At 49.6% G+C, this 18,897-nt stretch overlaps 2 protein-coding genes across 2 annotated transcripts in view; both read left to right on the top strand.

The window, feature by feature from the left end:
* Positions 1-9,151, top strand: part of TLR8 (toll like receptor 8) — a 35,852-nt gene extending 26,701 nt beyond the window's left edge. Inside the window, exon 2 of the transcript XR_013444643.1 lies at positions 9,058-9,151. The gene's annotated coding sequence lies outside the window, so the exon portion shown is untranslated. The remainder of the gene's footprint in view (positions 1-9,057) is intronic.
* Positions 9,152-16,163: 7,012 nt separating this feature from the next.
* On the top strand, positions 16,164-18,348 carry TMSB4X (thymosin beta 4 X-linked). The gene is made up of 3 exons (XM_078064948.1): positions 16,164-16,272; positions 17,361-17,474; positions 17,906-18,348. The coding sequence occupies exons 2-3, from the start codon at positions 17,375-17,377 to the stop codon at positions 17,938-17,940; spliced, it is 135 nt and encodes a 44-aa protein (XP_077921074.1). The 5' UTR covers positions 16,164-16,272; positions 17,361-17,374; the 3' UTR covers positions 17,941-18,348.
* The last annotated feature ends 549 nt before the right edge of the window (positions 18,349-18,897 follow it).

Below are 18,897 nucleotides of genomic sequence, written 5' to 3'. Positions count from 1 at the left end.
CCATTTATTGGTCACTTCCCAAGCAGCCCACCCTTTCCCATTCAAGCCCTTCGCCATTACCCTTCTTATACCGTCATACAGCTTCTCAGTGTCGGAATCGGGGCCGGCTACGTAATTTGGGAGCCCAGCAACCTTCTTCCAAACTGACCAAACCTCCTGATGGCAGCAGCACAACACTGGACCAAGCCTGGGGCTCGCACGAGGTGACCCCAAAGGTTGCACAGCCAAGAAGCCGGCCCTGGGCAGTCTGACTCCAGAGCCTTCTATCTTGGCATCTGTGCCATGATGGCCGTCTCCTAAGGCGGTTGTGAGGTTGTGAGTGAGACTAATGCATTCCTGGCAAAGGCGACAACATGAATAATGGTCCGGAAGTGGACGCCAGGACAGGGATATGCCTAAAGAATGATAAACCCTTGTGGCTACCGCTGTGGTGACTTGGAGGAAAGAGAAATGTGCTGGCGGATAGTCCTGGTTCCAAGCTGTGGCACTCTGAAGGCCCTTGCACTTGAAGCTGCGGGTGGTGGCGAGTGCTGGACGGTTTAGAAGCTGGAGGCCATGTGGACACAGGTCAGGGGACTTACCCTAGGGGGCAGGGTGGAGCAGGGCGGACTGGGGAGAGAGCGCCCCCTAGAGGAGACTGGTACAGCAACACTCGGGGGCGCCGTGAAGAGGGGCTCCTGGAGAAGGGGCAGGGGAAACGGGGAGAAGCAGACAACTCGGGGGTAAATGGAAATGACAAGTCTGGGTTACAAGCTGGATACCAAGAACCGAGGGGAAAAAGAAAAAGCTTCTGATGCCTGACGGCCTATCCTTCTGTTTTGCGGACATCAGGCCCATCTGAGCATGTTAATCACATACCCGGTTTGCCTTGGAGCACACAGCAGACAGGGTACATTTCTTGAGGAAGTAGAAACTCTTTGAGAAGAAAAAAAAATCGGTTTAATTTCCTAAAAAGAACAGCTGTTACTGTCTATAAACTCAGTCATTTCTCAATTTGGGTTTTTTCCCCTGAAATCTTCCTTTCTGACTTTCCGAGGCATTTATCAGTCCTTTGATTATGATATAATCATGTATCCTATAGCTCATATTTGCAGGTAATTATGTCCTATAATAATTGTACATTTCAGAGGAAACCATACGATTAAAAACAAAACCAAAAAAAAAAAAATCTTCTTCCAAATCTCTACCATATTCTTCTCTCAAACTTGGTAGGGCCCTGAGAAGTGGGGCACCTCAGGCCCAGCCGCCTGGGCTCAAATCCCAGCTCCCGCCCACTAGCAGTGGGACTTTGGTCAAGTTAGGGTAACCTGGATCCCTTCTCTCAAGTGGGGGTAACAATACTAGTTCTTACCTCAATCCTACTGTGTTACTGAGCAATGCCTTGACTAGTCCGTGGCTTGCAGAAAGCAGGCCATAAATGTCACTTACATTCTCTAGATGATCTACAATGATCCCGAGTGACATTTAAGATCAGAAACATCTACATGAAGTTATATTGTCATTATTATTGCGTGTCTATCCCCAGTGGGCCACAAAGGTCAAGCCTGGAAGGCCTAGAAAGAAGGGCTCATGGGCTCTTCTTCCCACATGGGCTGACAACAGTCTTTGACGGATTCAGCAACCTGAGGTGAGGTGAGCAAGGCCACAGAGGAGCGGAGAAACAGATCTACATCCGTACGTGTTTTGAAAGAGGAGCTCTCTGGATGAATAACAGTCTCGCTCCTTTCCGTGATGCGGGATTGGAATTCTGCTGCCCAGTATGGTTGTGGCCCAGCATTCAACGGGCACTCATTCGGGCCCCACGTTGTCATGCGCCGGAGATACCGAGAGAAGACCTGGGCCCACCACTGAGGCACGGGAGTATGAGGACAGCATTCTGCCTCAGGGAGTAAAGAAGGCTTTCACCCCCCCCCCCAAGGCCGGCATTCAAGCACAAGTCTCTAAAATGGCTGCCAGACAGGGAACTCTCTGGGCTGATGGAAAAATTCTGTATCTCGTTGGGGATGGTGGTTCCACAGGCACGCGTGGTCGTCAGTACCCATCTTAAGCGGCCATAAAATGAATGCATTTTGTTTTCTGTAAACGAAACCTCAATCAAGTTGAGTGTGAACAGAGTCCGCACGTACAGGCACCGTGTTGTCGCGTCAGCACACTGCCTGGCACTTAGTGGATTCTCTGCTGAATGACACCCTGAAGGGCTGAGCACGCTGAAGCTTTCTGTGTCCCCGGGAGCCGGCTCCCTATTGCTCCTGGGTCTGAATCCCGCCTTTGTGCGGCCACCAGGAGCCCAGGGCTGAAGCCGGCCTGTGCAGGGGAGGGGCCTCCGCTAAATGCGCTGACCTCGCCAGGCCTTGGGCGCTTCAGGGAAGTCTTTCTGCTTACTCGTCTTCTGCTCTGCATGCTGGGCCCTATTGGCCGACCGGCTCCAAGCCCTGAGGGCACATTTATCAGTCAGTGGCTCCCATCTGCCCTTGGAGTTCATGGCCTACGGACTCTGCGGGGCTGAGCTCTCAGCCCCCTCCCCCGAGCCTCTCTCTCTTTCTCTTCCTCCCTCCCTTCCCCCCTCCCCCAGGCGGCAGACCCAGCTGGGGCAGGGCTGGCGGGAGCTCCTAAGCCAGAACTGTGAGGCCCGAGACTTACCAAGGCCTGTGTGTGTGTGTGTGTGTGTGTGTGTGTGTGTGTGTCTGTCTGTCTGTCTGTCCGTGTCTGTCTCTTGTGTTTCGGTGGATCTGGATGGACAGACAGCTAAAGTACTGATCAGTCTGTGAAAGGGCCTCAGTTTCCCCCCCGCCAAGGTAGGGTTGCCAGATAAAATATAGGACTCCCAGTTAAATGGGAATTTCAGAGAAATAATTTTTAACTATGTCTCAAATATTGCACGGGATAACTTATCCTCAAAAGTCTTTGTTATTCATCTGAAATTCCAATTTAACTGGCTGTTTTGCATTTTGATTGGCTACATCTAACAACCCTACTGGGGCGTGGTGGGCAGCCCCGGGAAAGGGGAGAAGAGCCTATTTTGCTAAACCCGCACACAGCACTCTCAGGGGAGCAAGGTGGGGGGGGCAAGCCTTCATGGTTGTTCCCCAGGGCATCGGAATCAATGTCCATAATGGGGATCACAGGGTGGGTGCGAGGCTGCTCTGCTCGACTTATCCGATCATCCCATAATGCACATGGGACAACAGCAGTTGGCAGAACAGGCTGTGAATGTGCTCCATTTCCTCCCGACAGCCACCTCCGCTGGGTGGCTCCTCCCTCCGTTCTCGCAGCCAGCTGGGGTAGACGGGCGGGTGCGGGGGGGCTGGCTGAGAGGGAGGCAGACGCCCCTCCCGCGCCACCCGCCTCACCTGCTTTCTCAGGCTCACCCCATCCGCTACCCACGGGGCCCCTCCCTCCTCAGAACCTTCACCTCAGGGCTGCCCTAGCACCGAACTCTCTAGGTCGGCATAGGAGAAGTCAGTGGAAAGTTACTTGCAAGTAAACAGATGGACGGATGATGAAACTCCAGGAAACCGCCGTTCTTCCCCTGCCGGGGCACCAGGCCAGAGGCCAACCTGCTAGGCTTGGGACCCACTTCTGGCCTCACCACATGCCCAGAGACCTTGGACAAGTCACTTACCATGTGCCCCGGATTTGCATTTGTAGATGGGATGCAGCTGCCCAGTCGTACCCTTTCGGGGCTGCCAGGAGGCAGGAATGAGCTGGCAGATGCAAAATACTGGTAACATTTAAAATGAAGCATCTGTACAAATTTATGGTGGTTCAACCCGGCTAGAGGTGCTTCTACTTAGAGAAATCCAATACATGAATATTCTGACACATACACACATCGTTGCATGATTCAAAGAGTAGCTTCTCTACCTCACTGAAAATATGATTCGGTTCACCAAAATGTAACACTGTGCTGGCATTTTACAGGGAAACATGGAAGACACAGCTTCTGTAATTGAACTCGGTGTGTGCTTCAGCTGCATTCTAGAAAGGAGGCCTATTGCGGACCTGTCTACAGTCCCTTTGATTTAGGATTATGAGGGTGATAGTCTTAGTAACTGTCCTCCTGCCCCTTTAAGAACAGAAGTCCGTCAATTGCAGATAAGCAGGAAGTGCCCCTACTCTATCTTGGCTGTGTGTTTCACTTCCTTCCAGAGGTGTTTTCTTAGTAAAGAAACCCCAAGTCCAAGGTCAGGTCTGTTTCTTTCAGAGGCATACTCAACTGCCTTTGTGTTGGTTTCATGAAATTTCTGGGGCAGGAAAATACACAAATATATATTTTACTTTTTATTTTTAAATAGCCTTTATTTTTTAGAGCAGTTTTACATTTGCAGCAAAACTGAGTGGAAGGTACAGAGATTTCCCAAAGGCCCCCTTTCCACACACGTGCACAGGCTCCCCATTATTGACACAAATAATATTTTTAAATATATAAAAGATGAAGGTAAAACATAAATGGTGTTTTAAATATTTTAAAGTATAAAAGTAATACATGCTTCCAGTAAAAATGCAAGTGGTAGAAGATTCTCCATTCCCCTTCCCCAGAGGTCGCTTCTGTTAATAGTTCTTAAAATTCCCTTCTGGAACTTGTCTCTATAACCTCACTTTTTTTATTACACAGACAAGGATCATACGGTATTTATAAGGTTCTCTTTTTTCTACTTAGGAGTATACATGAGGGGCGCCTGGCTGGCTCTGTTGGTGGAGCATGCGACTTTTGATCTCAAGGTCCTAGGTTCGAGCCCCATGTTGGGTGTAGAGATTTCTTAAAAAACAAAAACAACAACAACAACAACAAAACTTAAAAAAAGTTTACTTTGGCTGTCTTTCCATGGCATCATGAATAAAGCTGCCTCAATCTTTTTCTTGCTTTATTTAGAGAGACAGAGAGACTGAGCAGGGGCAGGAGCAAAGGGAGAGGGAGAGAGAGAATCCCAAGCAGACTCCACACTGAGCAGGAAACCCGACGCGGGGCTCGATCCCAGGACCCCAAGATCATGACCTGAGCTGAAACCAAGAGTCAGACGCTCAACCGACTGAACCACCCAGGGTACCCTCGGTCATTTTCTAGCGGCTGTGTAACTTTCCATCATTTGGGTATTCTATCATGTATTTAACTAATTTCCTAATTAATATACACTTAGGTTAATTCTAGCGTTTCCTCTTACCTACAATGCTATGGGGAAAATATATATAGGTATGTGCATGTGTACAGATATATAGACACATACCTTGGCCTATCTGTCCGAATATGGCCCTAGAAAACATTTCTTTTTTTTTTTTTAAGATTTTATTTATTTATTTGACAGAGAAAGACACAGCGAGAGAGGGAACACAAGCAGGGGGAGTGGGGGAGGGAGAAGCAGGCTTCCCGCGGAGCAGGGAGCCCGATGCGGGGCTCGATCCCAGGACCCTGAGATCATGACCTGAGCCGAAGGCAGACGCTTAACGACTGAGCCACCCAGGCGCCCCTCTAGAAAACACTTCTAACAGTGGAACCGCCGCATCCAACTGGAAATGCTGTTTTGACTGTGAGAGCGGCTGGTACCCCTGCAAAGTCTTTACCAGTTTACAATTCCAGCCAGAGCACGTGAGCGCGGCTCTCACTCTTCTTTCCCTGCCTTCTGCCCAACCTCAGACAGTACTCAACATTTTCATTTTTGTCAGTTGGAAGGGGGCAGAGAGGGCCTGGTTGTTTGATTTGCATTTGAAAGCCTGCAACCCGGGGGCATCTTCCCGTATTAATCCTGACTCAGTGAGGAGGGGCTTAGGGGCCAGACTTTGGAACCTGAGAGAGCTGGATGCCATCCTAGTTCAGGCACTTGCCGATAGTGATGTGCAGGGCCTCAGCCTTTCCTTCTGTAAAATAAGCATCCTGGGGCGCCTGGGTGGCTCAATAGTTAAGGGTCTGCCTTCCGCCTAGGTCGTGATCCCGGGGACCTGGGATGGAGCCCCACATCGGGCTCTCTGCTCAGCAGGGAGTCTGCTTCTCCCTCTCCCACTCCCCCGTTTGTGTGCACGTGCTTGCTCTCTCTCTCTGACAAGTAAGTAAATAAAATCTAAAAAAAATAAATAAATAAAAATAAAATAAAATAAGCACCCTAAGACCAAGACCATGGGGTGACGGAAAGGCTCCAAGCAAGCAGTCCAAAAGCCAGCAGGACAAATGTTAGTGTGATTCCCACCAAAGCAAAACGAAAACCAGAAAACCCGATTTCGACTGGCCCAGTCCGAGGCCCGGGAACAGTTTCTGCGATGTCTGAGATCTCCCCTTCTTACTTGCTGCCCCTGCTTGAGGGAGGAAAATGCAAATAAAATGCTGAAAGAGAAAACTGAAATGATCACATCAAACGGTGCGTCTGACCAGCGAGTGACCTGGCGCATGTTATGTCTTGGAGCCCCAGTTTCTTTTCTGTAAGATGGGGTGTTCACTTTACCCAGCCCGGTCGCTCGGGGAATCAAAAGGGACACAGGACAGTGCCTGGCTCTGGCAAGCACTCTGGATGACCCGTGCGGTTATTCCAAGCCACAGATCCGCCCCCCCCAGCTGCTCAGCCCACGTCCCCCAGCAGGACAGGTGAAGTCCCCTGGACTCTGGATGATGCACAGCACCTACTCAATGCCGGCCTCGTTGAAGGCCCTTGGGGACCATAAACACTGCAGTAGGAGCACTGGCTGGAAAGGGCAGCCTGCAACTTTCTGGCCTGTCCTTGGAGACAGAAGTCTATCCTGCAGCGCTCAGCAAGCCCGTGGAGTGAACAAGTCCCCATTTCCCGTGGCTGGGGTAAGACCTTCATGGGCCTACTTTGTGAAAAGATAACTGGCCATGTTTTATTCTTTTAATTTTCTCCTTTGGAAGCGGGGTGCACTCTGAATCCTGTGGGGTGGTTCCAGTGACATCGAAGTCACTTGTAAGTGGGGTCGGCACTGACATGGTTTCCTTCAGTGCCACAGACTCTCAGGTGGGCTTGTGCGGGGCGGGGAGAGAAATTCACCTCCCCTGAGGCTACATCTAATCCCACCAGTGCGGAGAGCTATGGTCCAAATATTCGTGTCTCCCCCCAATTCACATGTTGACATCGCAACCCCCATGACGACGATAGCAGGAGGCGGCCCTTGGGGAGGTGACTAGGTCAGGAGGGTAGAGCCTTCCTGAATGGGACCAGCGCCCTCCCCCTCCCGCCACGCGAGGACAGGACAAGAAGTCCGTGACTGGGAAGAGGCCTCTCACCAGACCACGCTGGCCCCCTGATCTTGGACGGCCAGCTTCCAGAACTGCGAGAAATAAACGTCTGTTTTTTGTAAGCCCCCAGTCTGTGGGATTTCCCTGTGGCGGCCTGAATGCACGGAGACCCTGAGCTCGGCACTCAAGACAGGTGACACGGCCACACCACGTAGGCAGTAGAGATGCGGGAAAGAGCAGGTCTCAAAAACGAATAGCTTCACAGTGGAGAAACGTGGCAGGTAACACCTTCATCAAGTGATCAAAGTGAGCACCCCCAATAACGGGTCAGGCCAACATCATGCGCCTCCGGACTCAAGACCCCGAGAAGGTCACGGCCTCCCTCGTGTAGGATTCCTGCCAAACGGGCAAAGCCCAAATCTAATCATCAGGAAACATCGGACAAACCGAAATAAAGGGGAAATCCACAGAACAAGTGGCCTGTTGTCTTCAAAAATGTTAGTGTTGTGGAAGAGCCAGAGAGCCTGGGGAAGTTCTAAATTAAAAGACACTAAAGGGACGTGCCGTCTAAATGCGATGCATGCTCCCGGACTGGAATCTGGACCAGAAGAAAAAATTGCTATAAGGACTAGTTATTGGGCTAATAGGCAAAATTTGAGTAAGATTTGTAGATAGCAGTATTGTAGCAATGGGAGTGTGGCTGTGTCGGAGAATGTCTTGTTTTTTGTTAGATTCGTAACTTGCTCTCGGGGTTTAGAAGATACGTAGAGAGAATGATAAAGCACATGGAGCAAAATATTAACAACTGATGAATCTGGGGGCAAGGTACACAGGAATTCTTCATTGTATTTTTGCAACTTTTCCGTAAGCCACCTCATTATCATAAACAATCAGGCACAGTCCAAGGGGCTCACCAGGAATAACAAAGACACTCCTACCACTTGGGAAATGGGAAAGGTTTAGACCAAGGTCAATCACATTTGTTTATGACGCAAAACCAGATCCAGCCTCCTAGCTATAAAAGTAAGACATTTGTGCAAACATCTCTGTAGAGTACAAAATACAATATTCAAACATTAAAATACCTCCTTCTGGCCCAAACCAAAGTTGTGCCCCAGTCTGTAAGTAGACAGAAAAATGGAAAGCTTTAAGTCCAAATGTATGCTTTTTCTTTGTGCCGAGGACTACTGGTAGTCAAAAAAGGGGGGTGGGGGTGGTATGTCAGGAAAGCCATTTCCAGGAATGAGGAAACTGAGGTCTTTGGAAGCCTAGCATGCAGGTTCAAATCTGGGCAATGGATTCTTGGATGACAAAACTATAACCAAGCGCACTACCATCACCATCCCTGCCACGACCACAACAAAACCAGGAGTGCTGCTGCTTACTTAGCATCGGGCACACTTCCAGTACCAATAACTCGTCCTCTAGTGAGCTACGATATTGCTCCTAGATGATGGACTTTCAGAAAGGACGGGCCTGGGCTCCTGCTCATCCGACGCGTATAAGCTGCTTCCCGAAGTATTTGACCTCCTGCTCCTAAAATCATGCCGAAAGGACTATAGGCCCACGGCTCAAAGTAAGGAGTTTTGGTTTCTGGCCGTGGCTCTGGTAACCGGCTGAATGCCCTTGGGCAGGTCACTTAACCTCTCTGTGCTGGGTTTCATCCTCTGCAAAAAATTAATGCCAATACCTAGCCCCTTTATCAGCGTGAGACTGCTTTAAGGATAAAATGACACAAAAGATGAAAAAGTGCATTGACAAAGTTCACAAACACCAGATAAATGCGACTCGTGTTACATAAGGAATTATTGGAGCCCAAGATGTAAGGTGACACCTATAAGCTGATCTTTTTTTTTCCCCAACTGTTGTCCAACTGACAGGTTGCTCTGAGCTGGTGCCTAAGCCCTTTTGAGGAAGCTGCTGGTATGGACCGTGGAATTGCGGCCGGGACGAGAAGATGCAGGCGGCAATGGTAAATTACATTTCCAAAGCAGATATTCGGTGGTTTATCTGGTTCATTGGTAGCCACCCCATTATCTCTTCCATTCCCTCTCAGAAATTCTGTTGGTGACTTTTTCTCATTCCAGAGACCCTCTCCCTTCGCTAGACCAGGGTGCACAGACATCCCAGAGAATCCAGGGAGTCCATAAATTTAGAAAGGAAAAAATTACACCTTTTCATTCACCTCTAACTGAGCGTTAGCATTTCCTTCAGGGACGCCGGCAAGCAAGTCTCTAAGCATGGGCTGCCGTATCAAAATACCACGGAACGAGCAGCTCAAACAACACACATGCATTTCTCACCGTTCCGGAGGCTGGGAAGTCCAAGATCAAGGTGCGGGCACATTTAGTTCCTAACAAGAACCTGCTTCTTGCTTGGCTTACGGACAGTGCCTGCCTTCAGACAAACGTTCAGTCCACAACGGCAAGGAAACTCTCTAGCATTAGCAGTTCCTGTGACTCTGTCAACAACAGACACCATAGGTATTTTTCTATCTGCTAACATTTTGCAGATATCTACACACTCCCCACTGTTTTGAATTTATGCTGGATCTGAGACCAACTATGGGATTGTGTGATTTAATGCACAAAGCAGCACGTAGATGACTCCATCACAGTGTTTAATAAAACTCTTTTGGTAACTGTATGGCAATCTAATTGCTTTCATTCATTTTTTTTTTTTTTTAATTTTAGGTATTTACATAATTCTGAGATAGGGTCTCTGGGCTTCATCAAATTGGCACGGCACAGAAAGAGTTAAGAACCAGACTCTCACTCCACCCCTGACTCCCCTCCCATTTCCTCTGAACCAGACACAGGGGTGTGAGGAAATGGGACTATGATTTACTTTTCTTTCTTCCTCTCTAGCTCTCTTTTTACATCCCCCCCCCCCCGCTTTTTTTTTTATCGAGGTAAAATTCACATAACATGAAATTAACACTTTGAGAGCAAACAATTCAGTGACATTTCATACATCGCCGTGTTGTGCAGCCCCCTCCTCTGTCTAGTTCCCAGACATTTTCATCACCCTAAAATGAAACCCTGTACCCAGACAGCAGTTGCTCCCCTTGGCTCCCCCCTCTCAGCCCTTGGCCACCTCTAATCTCCTTCTCTCTCTATGGATTTGTCCATTCTGGATGTTTCACAGAAATGGAATACTGCCATGTATGGTCTTTGGGACCTGGCTTCTTTCACACAGCATGCTTTCCAGGTTCATCCATGTTGTAGCGTGCACGGACTTCATTCCTTTTTATGGTGGAATACTGTCCCATCGGATGACTACACCATATTTCATTTATCCATTCATCCGTCAATGGGCATTTGGCTCCTTCCACCTTTTGGCTAATTGGATTGGTGTTGCTATGGACAAGAAGACAAGTATTTGTTTGAATACATGCTTTTGACTGAATCTATTCGCTAAAGTGCGATTTAGTAACGGTAGGGTCTGTGAATCTCAATTGTCCGTGTCATCTTGACCAATTCAGACAACTGAGTCCTGGCTATAAACGGCACAGTAGAAGCCTAGAACTCAAGCATCCTCTCCTGGTGCTTTCATTTGCCCCGCGTCTGGCCTTCGTGTGAGAAAATGACATCCTCCTCTTCTGGCTTGGGTGCAAATTCTTTCTGTGGAATTCCGCCGCAGGGAAGCCTCCTGTGAGTGAAGGCATCAGAGAGCATTGGAGAAGTGGGCAGAGATGGCGGTAAAGCCTTGCTCCTTCCCTGGCCCTGGCACATGCCGGGGAATTCTGACGTGCGAGGAAGCCGAGAGCCGCAAGCATCCCTTGGACAGGACAAAACCGCCAGGCAGAAAGGAAGGGAGGAGAACTGGTGTGCGTCCCTGGCACAGGCCCGAGAAATGCGTGGCGATCACCAGCTCCAAGGGCAACTGGGCTCAGATGGCAGCTTAGCAGAGGGGGCAGAGCCTGAACCACCCCGTGCACACACTCAGACCTCCTCACACCCGGGTAGCACAGGCGGGAAGGATCAGAGAGGGCATTGCAGGCAGAGGAAGGGGCACATGAGTAGATGGGCCCGTCCCTGGGTCCTAGGAAAAGCTTGGGAGGGCATTGGGGGCACACAGAGAATGAGAATAAGAGGGGCTGGACTGGCTTCATAACTGGTACAAAATGAAAGCGTGGGGCCCTTTGTTCAAAATTATTAACAATTTCAAGATGGCGGCAGCAGAGCGCGAAGCTGAGCACAGGGTCTCTGTGAGTGTGGGGGCCTTGTGCCACCGCATAGGTCACACGCCCTTGGAGCCAGCACTGACGTCCCCAGAAGAAGCACATTAAAATACATGAACACTTACTACTTGCTAATGATAATTCTGCTTCACGACAGAATAAAAAGTGTATCACTTTTAACACAGAAGGCCATCTGGAGTATGGAATGCCTCCCCTTTCAATATGTGATTTGACCTGCTAATTTTTTGTAACCAGTGGAATATGAATGACTGCTGGGAAAAATATTAAAATAGTGAAAAGCTGTGTGAAACTGCCAATGTTCAAGATCCGAATTCCCTTTATTGCGAGTGCACTGGGCTCTGTAGGATGAGGCAGAGAGCAGACTGAATTTGTGTAATGAAATCATTTGACAATTGAAGCAGGCAACTTTTTAATTTATACGATACATGACTATGATATCTGTGTTTCAAAGTTTTAGTGATGGAAACGTTGGATGGTTTATTGTGATGGGATAGAACTTTACCCTTAGCTGGCCTATACAACAAAATCTAAGGGCCTTATCTTAGGATTCTAGAAAAGCGGAATATTTAACTGAGGTGGCTTCTGAACCAGCCAGTCTGAGTTCGAACCCTGCCTTTGGTTTTCGCTGTGCGGTTTCGGGTAAATTATTTAATCTCCCCAGGACACCCTCATCGGCAAAATGAGGAAGATAACAGTGCCTCTGTCATGGGGTTGTGTAAGGGTTTAGGGAGATTATGCATGGAGAGCTCCCCTGTATATGGTAAGCACTCAGAAAATGTTAGCATTACAGACAGGACTGCTGCTGCTGTTGTTCTTATTAATTATTATTATTATTATTACTGTTATTATTGAATCTGGCCCCCACCTGCCTCCCCACCTTATTTCCTGTCACTTTCATTCTGCACAAGCCCCAGCCAAACAAAGCTACTCACGGCCCCTGTATATGCTTGAAGCTTCTCCGCCTGCTTTTTCTTGCCCTTGCTGTGCATAGACTGAGCAACCACTTGGAGGGGATGTTGTAGAGGCGAATTCAAGCCACGGCAGGGAACTGGGTTGAATGAGAGCCCCCTGAAAGTTCCTCTTGGCTCTAAGATTCCATCAGATCGACAAAGTGAACAGGAGAGTTAGCGGGCACGTTTGACATTCTCGAGAGCGTTCTTTGATTCCTCTCTGCTTCGCCGGTCTCCTGCATTCATTTTTAGCACACTAGCCGAGGGAACCTTCTGTTCCATCACACTGAGCGCAAGGTGGAGCTGCCGCAGGTGGGAGTCCTGGAGACACACGCAGGTCGGGGACAGATGGCCCCGTTGGGTGGGCAGAGGCTCGGGAGACAGAGCCTGTGTGTTTGATCGCGAGCAAGCGTGCTTAGATTCTCTGAGCTTCAGGGTTTTCAGTAGTAAAATGCGGGTATTAATGCCCACTGCAGAGGGTGAGAATGGAATTAGGTATGGTATACAGAGAGGCCACTGAATATCCCTTCCCTGTCGTTAGGGAGGGGACTCGGGCTGTGCCTCTAAGGGGATTTACCTGAACCGATAGAGATTGCAGGGTCACCGGGGAGAGTGGGGTGCAGGCAGGGAGGGCAGATGGTAGGAGGCCCTGAAACCGAGACAAAGGGTCCTGGGCTCGAGAAAGCAAAGGGTTGGGAGCCTTGCTGTGGTCACTTTCTTCTGTTCCTTTCAGCGCTCTGCACAGAATTTAATAGGTTAAAAATAATAGGACGAATTTTCATGTACCCAGACCTCTGTGGCTGTTTCTCCAGCCTTGGAAATAGCTACACATCTGCCCCAGGCCTACCCTGGAAAGGAAAATAAAACAGAGTGTGCCCTGACACCTCTTCCTGGTTGCACCGGGCATGGGCTTTGGAGGTGGGCCACCGTCCAAGGCAGGCTCTCTTGGCACATGGGTGCCGGGTGGGTTCTTCTCCCCGAGAGCCCCGAGCTTGGGAGCGCACCCTGCGGTTCTGTTGCTGCTCTCAGCCTCTGTCTTTCCACTCGGGATTGAAAACCCCCACCTCCATGCTGGTCGTGCCCAGCACACGCTAACCCACTTAGAACGGTAGCTTCAGTGAGGCGGGAAGTAACCCTGACATGTGAAACATTAATACCGACAGGTTTGAATGATCTGGGGAAGAAAGCAAGGTGGCTCGAGCCACAGGCTCAGAGTTTGGCCGAGCCGGGTTCAGGGACCTTCCTCGCTCAAGCAAGTCAGCTCAATGCAAGGCCCTAACTGTTTGAGCAAGTGCCCTCTCCCAGGCGCTGCGGGAAACAAAGCAGCCTGTCCCCTCACATGCTTCCTGATGATTCTCAGGCGCAGACTTGGGGGACCGGAGCGGGTGTGTGTGTGTGTGTGTGTGTGTGTGTGTGTGTGTGAAGACTTTTATGAAACCCTTAGCACAAATAACAGACAGTGGCTACCGGCTGAGTTATCACAAGGATGGATCTCTAAGCTCAGTTTCCCCATCTGTAAACCTCTCCTCATGGAGGGGGGGGCAGCAGGGGGGAAAGGCAGAAGCAAACGTAAAGCACCCATGACCGTGTCCGGCTCTTACAAGACATCAACCAACGGGGGTTGTTAGTTTTTATTTGCTATAAAACTAACAAAAGCTCTCATTTTTACTGGTACTTTTTAAGAGAAATGACGAATCTAAAAACCTCTAAAATTTGCAATTCCAAACACTAAACATTAAATTTTTCCCCTCAACTTTCCATCCTAAATAACAATAATACAGAGCACTTACTAAGTGTCATGCACTGTCCTAAGCCTTAATAGGGCTCCCCATGAGCCCCATGAGGTAGGTTACTGCAATGACCCCATTTTACAGATGAGAAAACTCAGGCCCTGAAAAATTAATTCACAGGGCCAGGGTCACACAACCCTTAAAAATATTCCTTTAGTTTGCGTTCTCCTTCATCTGCCTCCCCCCCCTTCGGGCTCTCTCTAGGTCGCTGACCAGGGGCAAGGCAAGCCCAGTATGGAAGACTCTCTTCCTTTTAACGAGTCCCCTTCTTTTTTTCTGTCAATATCTAAACACAACGGAAGGCAGCTTGCTACCAGACGAGAAACATTCTCCAGGCATTTCCAAATTTCCACTCCTCTGTCTCTTCTGGAGACATGGCTCTGTAAGGCCTAAGCCTTTCTAAGGAAAAGGCCTTGGGGAGAAGCAGCACTGGGTTGGTAGTGGCCTTCCTTTGTATCCAGAGACACCCGGGAGGAAAGAAGTGATTTCTGACGGCAGCTGGATGAGGCAACATGGAATCATGGAACTTAGAGACGGTGTATCATGCAACTGCCCGCTGCCATGGGCCAAAAATTCATCCTGCGTGATCCTTAACGAGCTTCCCCAGTGAAGGGAGCTCTCAGGCCAGTCAGCTAGGGTAGGGTCAGGGGGGAGGTGTAACCAGAGAGGTGACATCCTGTTTGAAGAGCAGAATGGCCGTCACCCACCAGAGCATGAACTGAGGAGCCAGACAGTCACCTGCCCCTGCCCCCTTCCCGCCTCCCCCCCCCAAGAAGGAAGTCAAGTGGATAAAGAAATGGGGAAGTCCGAGCTGCTCCTGCAATGGCTTTTGAGGGTCTATCTAACACTTGACTTTAATCCCCACGGGACAAAGGCCTCTGCCATAAACACGATTAGCAAGGGGTTTCTGGAAACATTTCCTCAGGATGAGGAAAGGGATAAAAAGTATTGTGCGTACTGCTTTGCGTCTCAAAATAATCTCAACTAGGTCTTTTCCGACCCGCGGGTCTTTTTGCTCTCACGTGCCATTTGCGGGCACAGGGCACGGTATTCGCGACTCATTCCAGCGGCAAGGGGGTCACTGGTACTCACAGGCAAGGTGCCATTTTGAAAACTGCTCTTCTCTACCGAAATCTCCCATATTTCCGGACGTAACTTAGAAGTGCCCTTCAAAAACATCTTGTGCTGAAAAGGCTCTCTTCAAAACAGAGTGAGATTGTTACATTTTCATCTTTCGATTTTAGAGATGATGGGATTGCAGTCTTTGGCACTGGACACGGGCCTCCTTAGCAATCGCTTTTATATTTAGGAAAATAAGGAACAGGAAAGTAAAAGAACTTCCTTATTGTCAGGCAGCAAGTCAATGGCAGAGCTTGAACTTGACTTATTTTTCAAAACGGGGAGGCGTTGTACGCTATAAAATCCAGATAGATTCACCTCCAACCGGCAAATATTCCGGTTATTTGATTCGGGTGCTCACAAAAAATTACAGCGATGAAAAAATACGCATGTTCCAGTGAGGAAACTTTTGAGAAGACTCCCTGAAGGGTGCTTTACCTCCCACCCAATTTCAGGAGAAGCCTGGTGAGGAGACAAAGAGGGCCGGGGTGGGGCGCAGGCCCTCGGCTGGCCCGAAAGCTGAGTCACAGGAATCGCACCCCTGCAGCGGGCGAGGCCCTCCAGCGCGGCCACCGCACCCTCGCCCGGGGATGTCCGCGCCAGACAAAGCCAGCTTCGCGGTAAAGGAATGCCTGTCCCCCTAGGTACCACCCAGAGCCTTAGTTATCATGCCTCGGTCCCCAAGAGCAGGTTGGCGCGGCTGTTGCAAAAATCCATTAGGATCAAATAGACCTAAGGAGGGACAATGCACGATGCAGGAAGTGCTGGGGGGAGGGGGCTTTGGCTCCTTTTAATTTTCCGCCGTCGTTGCGGTTAGGGTGCACTGGTGCACGCGGGGGGGGTCCTCCAAACGCCAGGCCCGCCTCCCGACGCCGGGGCCGAGGCGGGGCGCGAAGGAGTTAAGCGGGCCCGCGGGTGACGTCACCTCATTTACATACGAGCGCGCATATAGCGGCGCGCGCGCGCCCCGCCCGGCATTCGGCGGCGGCCACTGAGCAGAGCGGACTTCACTTGCACGCGCACCTCGCTCCGGTGAGCCCCGGGGCCCCTGACTCCTACCCTCGGTCCTTTCCCGCCCGGCGCCCGCGCTCGCCTCTCGGCGCCCGTCTCCCTACGGAGGCATCCCTACAGCGAGCCCAAAGGGTCCTCCCGGGGAGGCCTGCCTTGGGGTCTTGGGGATGCCAAAGCCTTCCAGATGCTGGGGAAACGGGGTCGGGAGCTCGGTGATTTAAAGACAAAACCCCCCCCAAGCCGGGTGTTTGGCGGTGCAGTTCCGAGGGAACATTTTTTTTTTTTTTTTCCTCCCGCCCCGGGTATTCTGTACTGCCTCTTAGGCGGTGATTAATCAGGAACAGAAAAATCCTTTGTTCCGACTCACACCCACCCAAGCCCGGAGCTTCAACAATTGCGTTTTTTCTGTAGCCTCTGATGGCTTCTTGGGCCGTATCTGTCCAGATTTAAGGTGGCTGGGCTATACTGTGAAATGGGGGGGGGGCAGACCAACCCTTCTTGCAGGGGAATGTGTGCGGGGGTTGCCGAATTGCCCCTAAATGCAGATCCAGCCTGGTTTATGGGGTGTGGGGCAGCTCGGTGCGCCGCCGGCTGCATTGTTGAGCGCGAGCGAGGAAGCAGTAGGGCGGTGGTCGGGGGCGCCGGCTGCAGCTGCCGCCTTTGTGAGCAGAGAAGAAAAGCAGCGCGGGCCCCCATCTTTGGAGGAGACTCATGGAAAATGGAAGCACTGTGCAGCCTCGGCTTCATTTTAAGAATTTTTACTCGATCCCCCCATCCGCGCCCCCGACCTGAAATGGCTTCGCTGTTTACTTCTAGCCAGATTTTAATTTTCAAACATTGCAACTGACAAACCCACGTCATCATTCGAAAGATTCGCCTCCTGATGGGAGGGCGATCTTTCCAGTTTGGCCCCCCGCATTTGGAAATAATGAAGAGGGGTTCTTTTTCTGTGTAGAAAGAGGAAGAGCTGTACCCTTGAATGAAAGCGGAAGGAGGCAGAGGTGGGGTTTCAGGCAAGGGATGTGAGGGCAGAAGCGCATTTCTGAGCCGGGAGAGAAGGGTGGGTCGCTTGCTCGATCTCACCCTCCCTCTTGGCTTTGTACATGCAGCTTCCTCTGCAACCATGTCTGACAAACCCGATATGGCTGAGATTGAGAAATTCGATAAGTCGAAATTGAAGAAGACAGAAACGCAAGAGAAAAATCCACTGCCTTCAAAAGAAAGTAAGCGCCCCCCCTTCCCCCGCCATTAAGAAAAGGCTGGGCGGGAGGGAGGATGGGAGGGGCTGGGAGAAGGACCTGGACTGGGAAGGGAGGGGGCGGGGGGGGCGAGGGAGTGCGGGGGAGGAGCTGACAGTTTTTATGATGAATGTGGTCTGGAAAGGTTAATTAAAAATTGTTTTGCCTCCAACAAACAGGGCTTTAAGAATTTAACAATAATGGGATGTTTGGTATACTATATTAATACGCAGTATTCTATCATTTTATGTTAAAATGTTTTTTAATGGCCATATTTTCGCGATGGGACGACTTGCTACTTGGCGGATTTTTATGATATGGGAAGACACTGTAAACGAAAAGTACGATGATCTTACACTAGGGTGTACTGAGTCTGCCTAATGAGCTCCCTCCATTTTTTTTCTTTCCTGTCACAGCGATTGAACAGGAGAAGCAAGCAGGCGAATCGTAATGAGGCGCGCGCCGCCAATATGCACTGTACATTCCACAAGCATTGCCTTCTTATTTTACTTCTTTTAGCTGTTTAACTTTGTAAGATGCAAAGTGGTTGGATCAAGTTTAAATGACTGTGCTGCCCCTTTTCACATCAAAGAATCGAGAACTACTGACAACGAAGGCGCCTGCCTCTCCCATCTGCCTGTCTGGCTGGCAGGGAAGGAAAAGAACTTGCATGTTGGTGAAGGAAGAAGCTGGGTGGTGGGACGAGTGAAATCGAGAGTAAAAACCAAGCTGGTCCAGGGTGTCCTGCAGGCTGTAAAATGCAGTTTAATCAGAGTGCCATTTTTTTTTTTTGTTCAAATGATTTTAATTATTGGAATGCACAATTTTTTTAATATGCAATAAAAAGTTTTAAAACCTGGCTGGTGTGACTGTTTGGTATCTGGAGGGAGCGGCTTCCTGGCAGATGAAATCTTTGCAGAAGGGCCAACAGTGGCCTCACTGGGGGAATGATAAATAACAAACATCTGGTAGTTGGGAAAACCGGAGAGTGCGTAGAAATGAGTTTCATCCGGGTATGTGAAACAATACTTGATGTGTACTAGGTGATTGGAAGGTTATTTTTTTAGGCTGCTGGAATTCCTAGTAGGAGTCCTAGGAAAACTGCTAAAAATATATTTGCAGTTCTGGCCTTTTCACAGGGTTTCCTAAGCCAACACAGAATTAATTGCATCTGATGGAGAAAATGAAGGCGCGGGCAATTCACAGCGCAGGATTTGTTTCGGGTATCAAACCGAACTTGGTTATTAAGCCAATTACCAGCGTTGACACAATTAGGATTTAAGCAGTTCGTCATAAGGGAAAAATTTTAACAGCTGCTTTGTAAAAATTCAAGACGTGCTTCCTTGCCTAACGGCTGGTTCCAATATTCAAAATTGCTTTTATAAAATGATCTCTGCACTTAATGATT

This window comes from Halichoerus grypus, chromosome X (assembly GCF_964656455.1).
Source record: "Halichoerus grypus chromosome X, mHalGry1.hap1.1, whole genome shotgun sequence".
NCBI classification, from domain to species: domain Eukaryota; kingdom Metazoa; phylum Chordata; class Mammalia; order Carnivora; family Phocidae; genus Halichoerus; species Halichoerus grypus.
The sequence above is the reverse complement of the archived record's forward strand: the minus strand, read 5'-3'. Positions and strand labels throughout refer to the sequence as shown.

Coding starts and splice junctions, on each gene's coding strand:
- TMSB4X (XM_078064948.1), top strand. CDS start 17,375: ATGTCTGACAAACCCGATATGGCTGAGATTGAGAAATTCGATAAGTCG. Junction 17,475..17,905: donor TCCACTGCCTTCAAAAGAAA/GTAAGCGCCCCC, acceptor TTCCTGTCACAG/CGATTGAACAGGAGAAGCAA.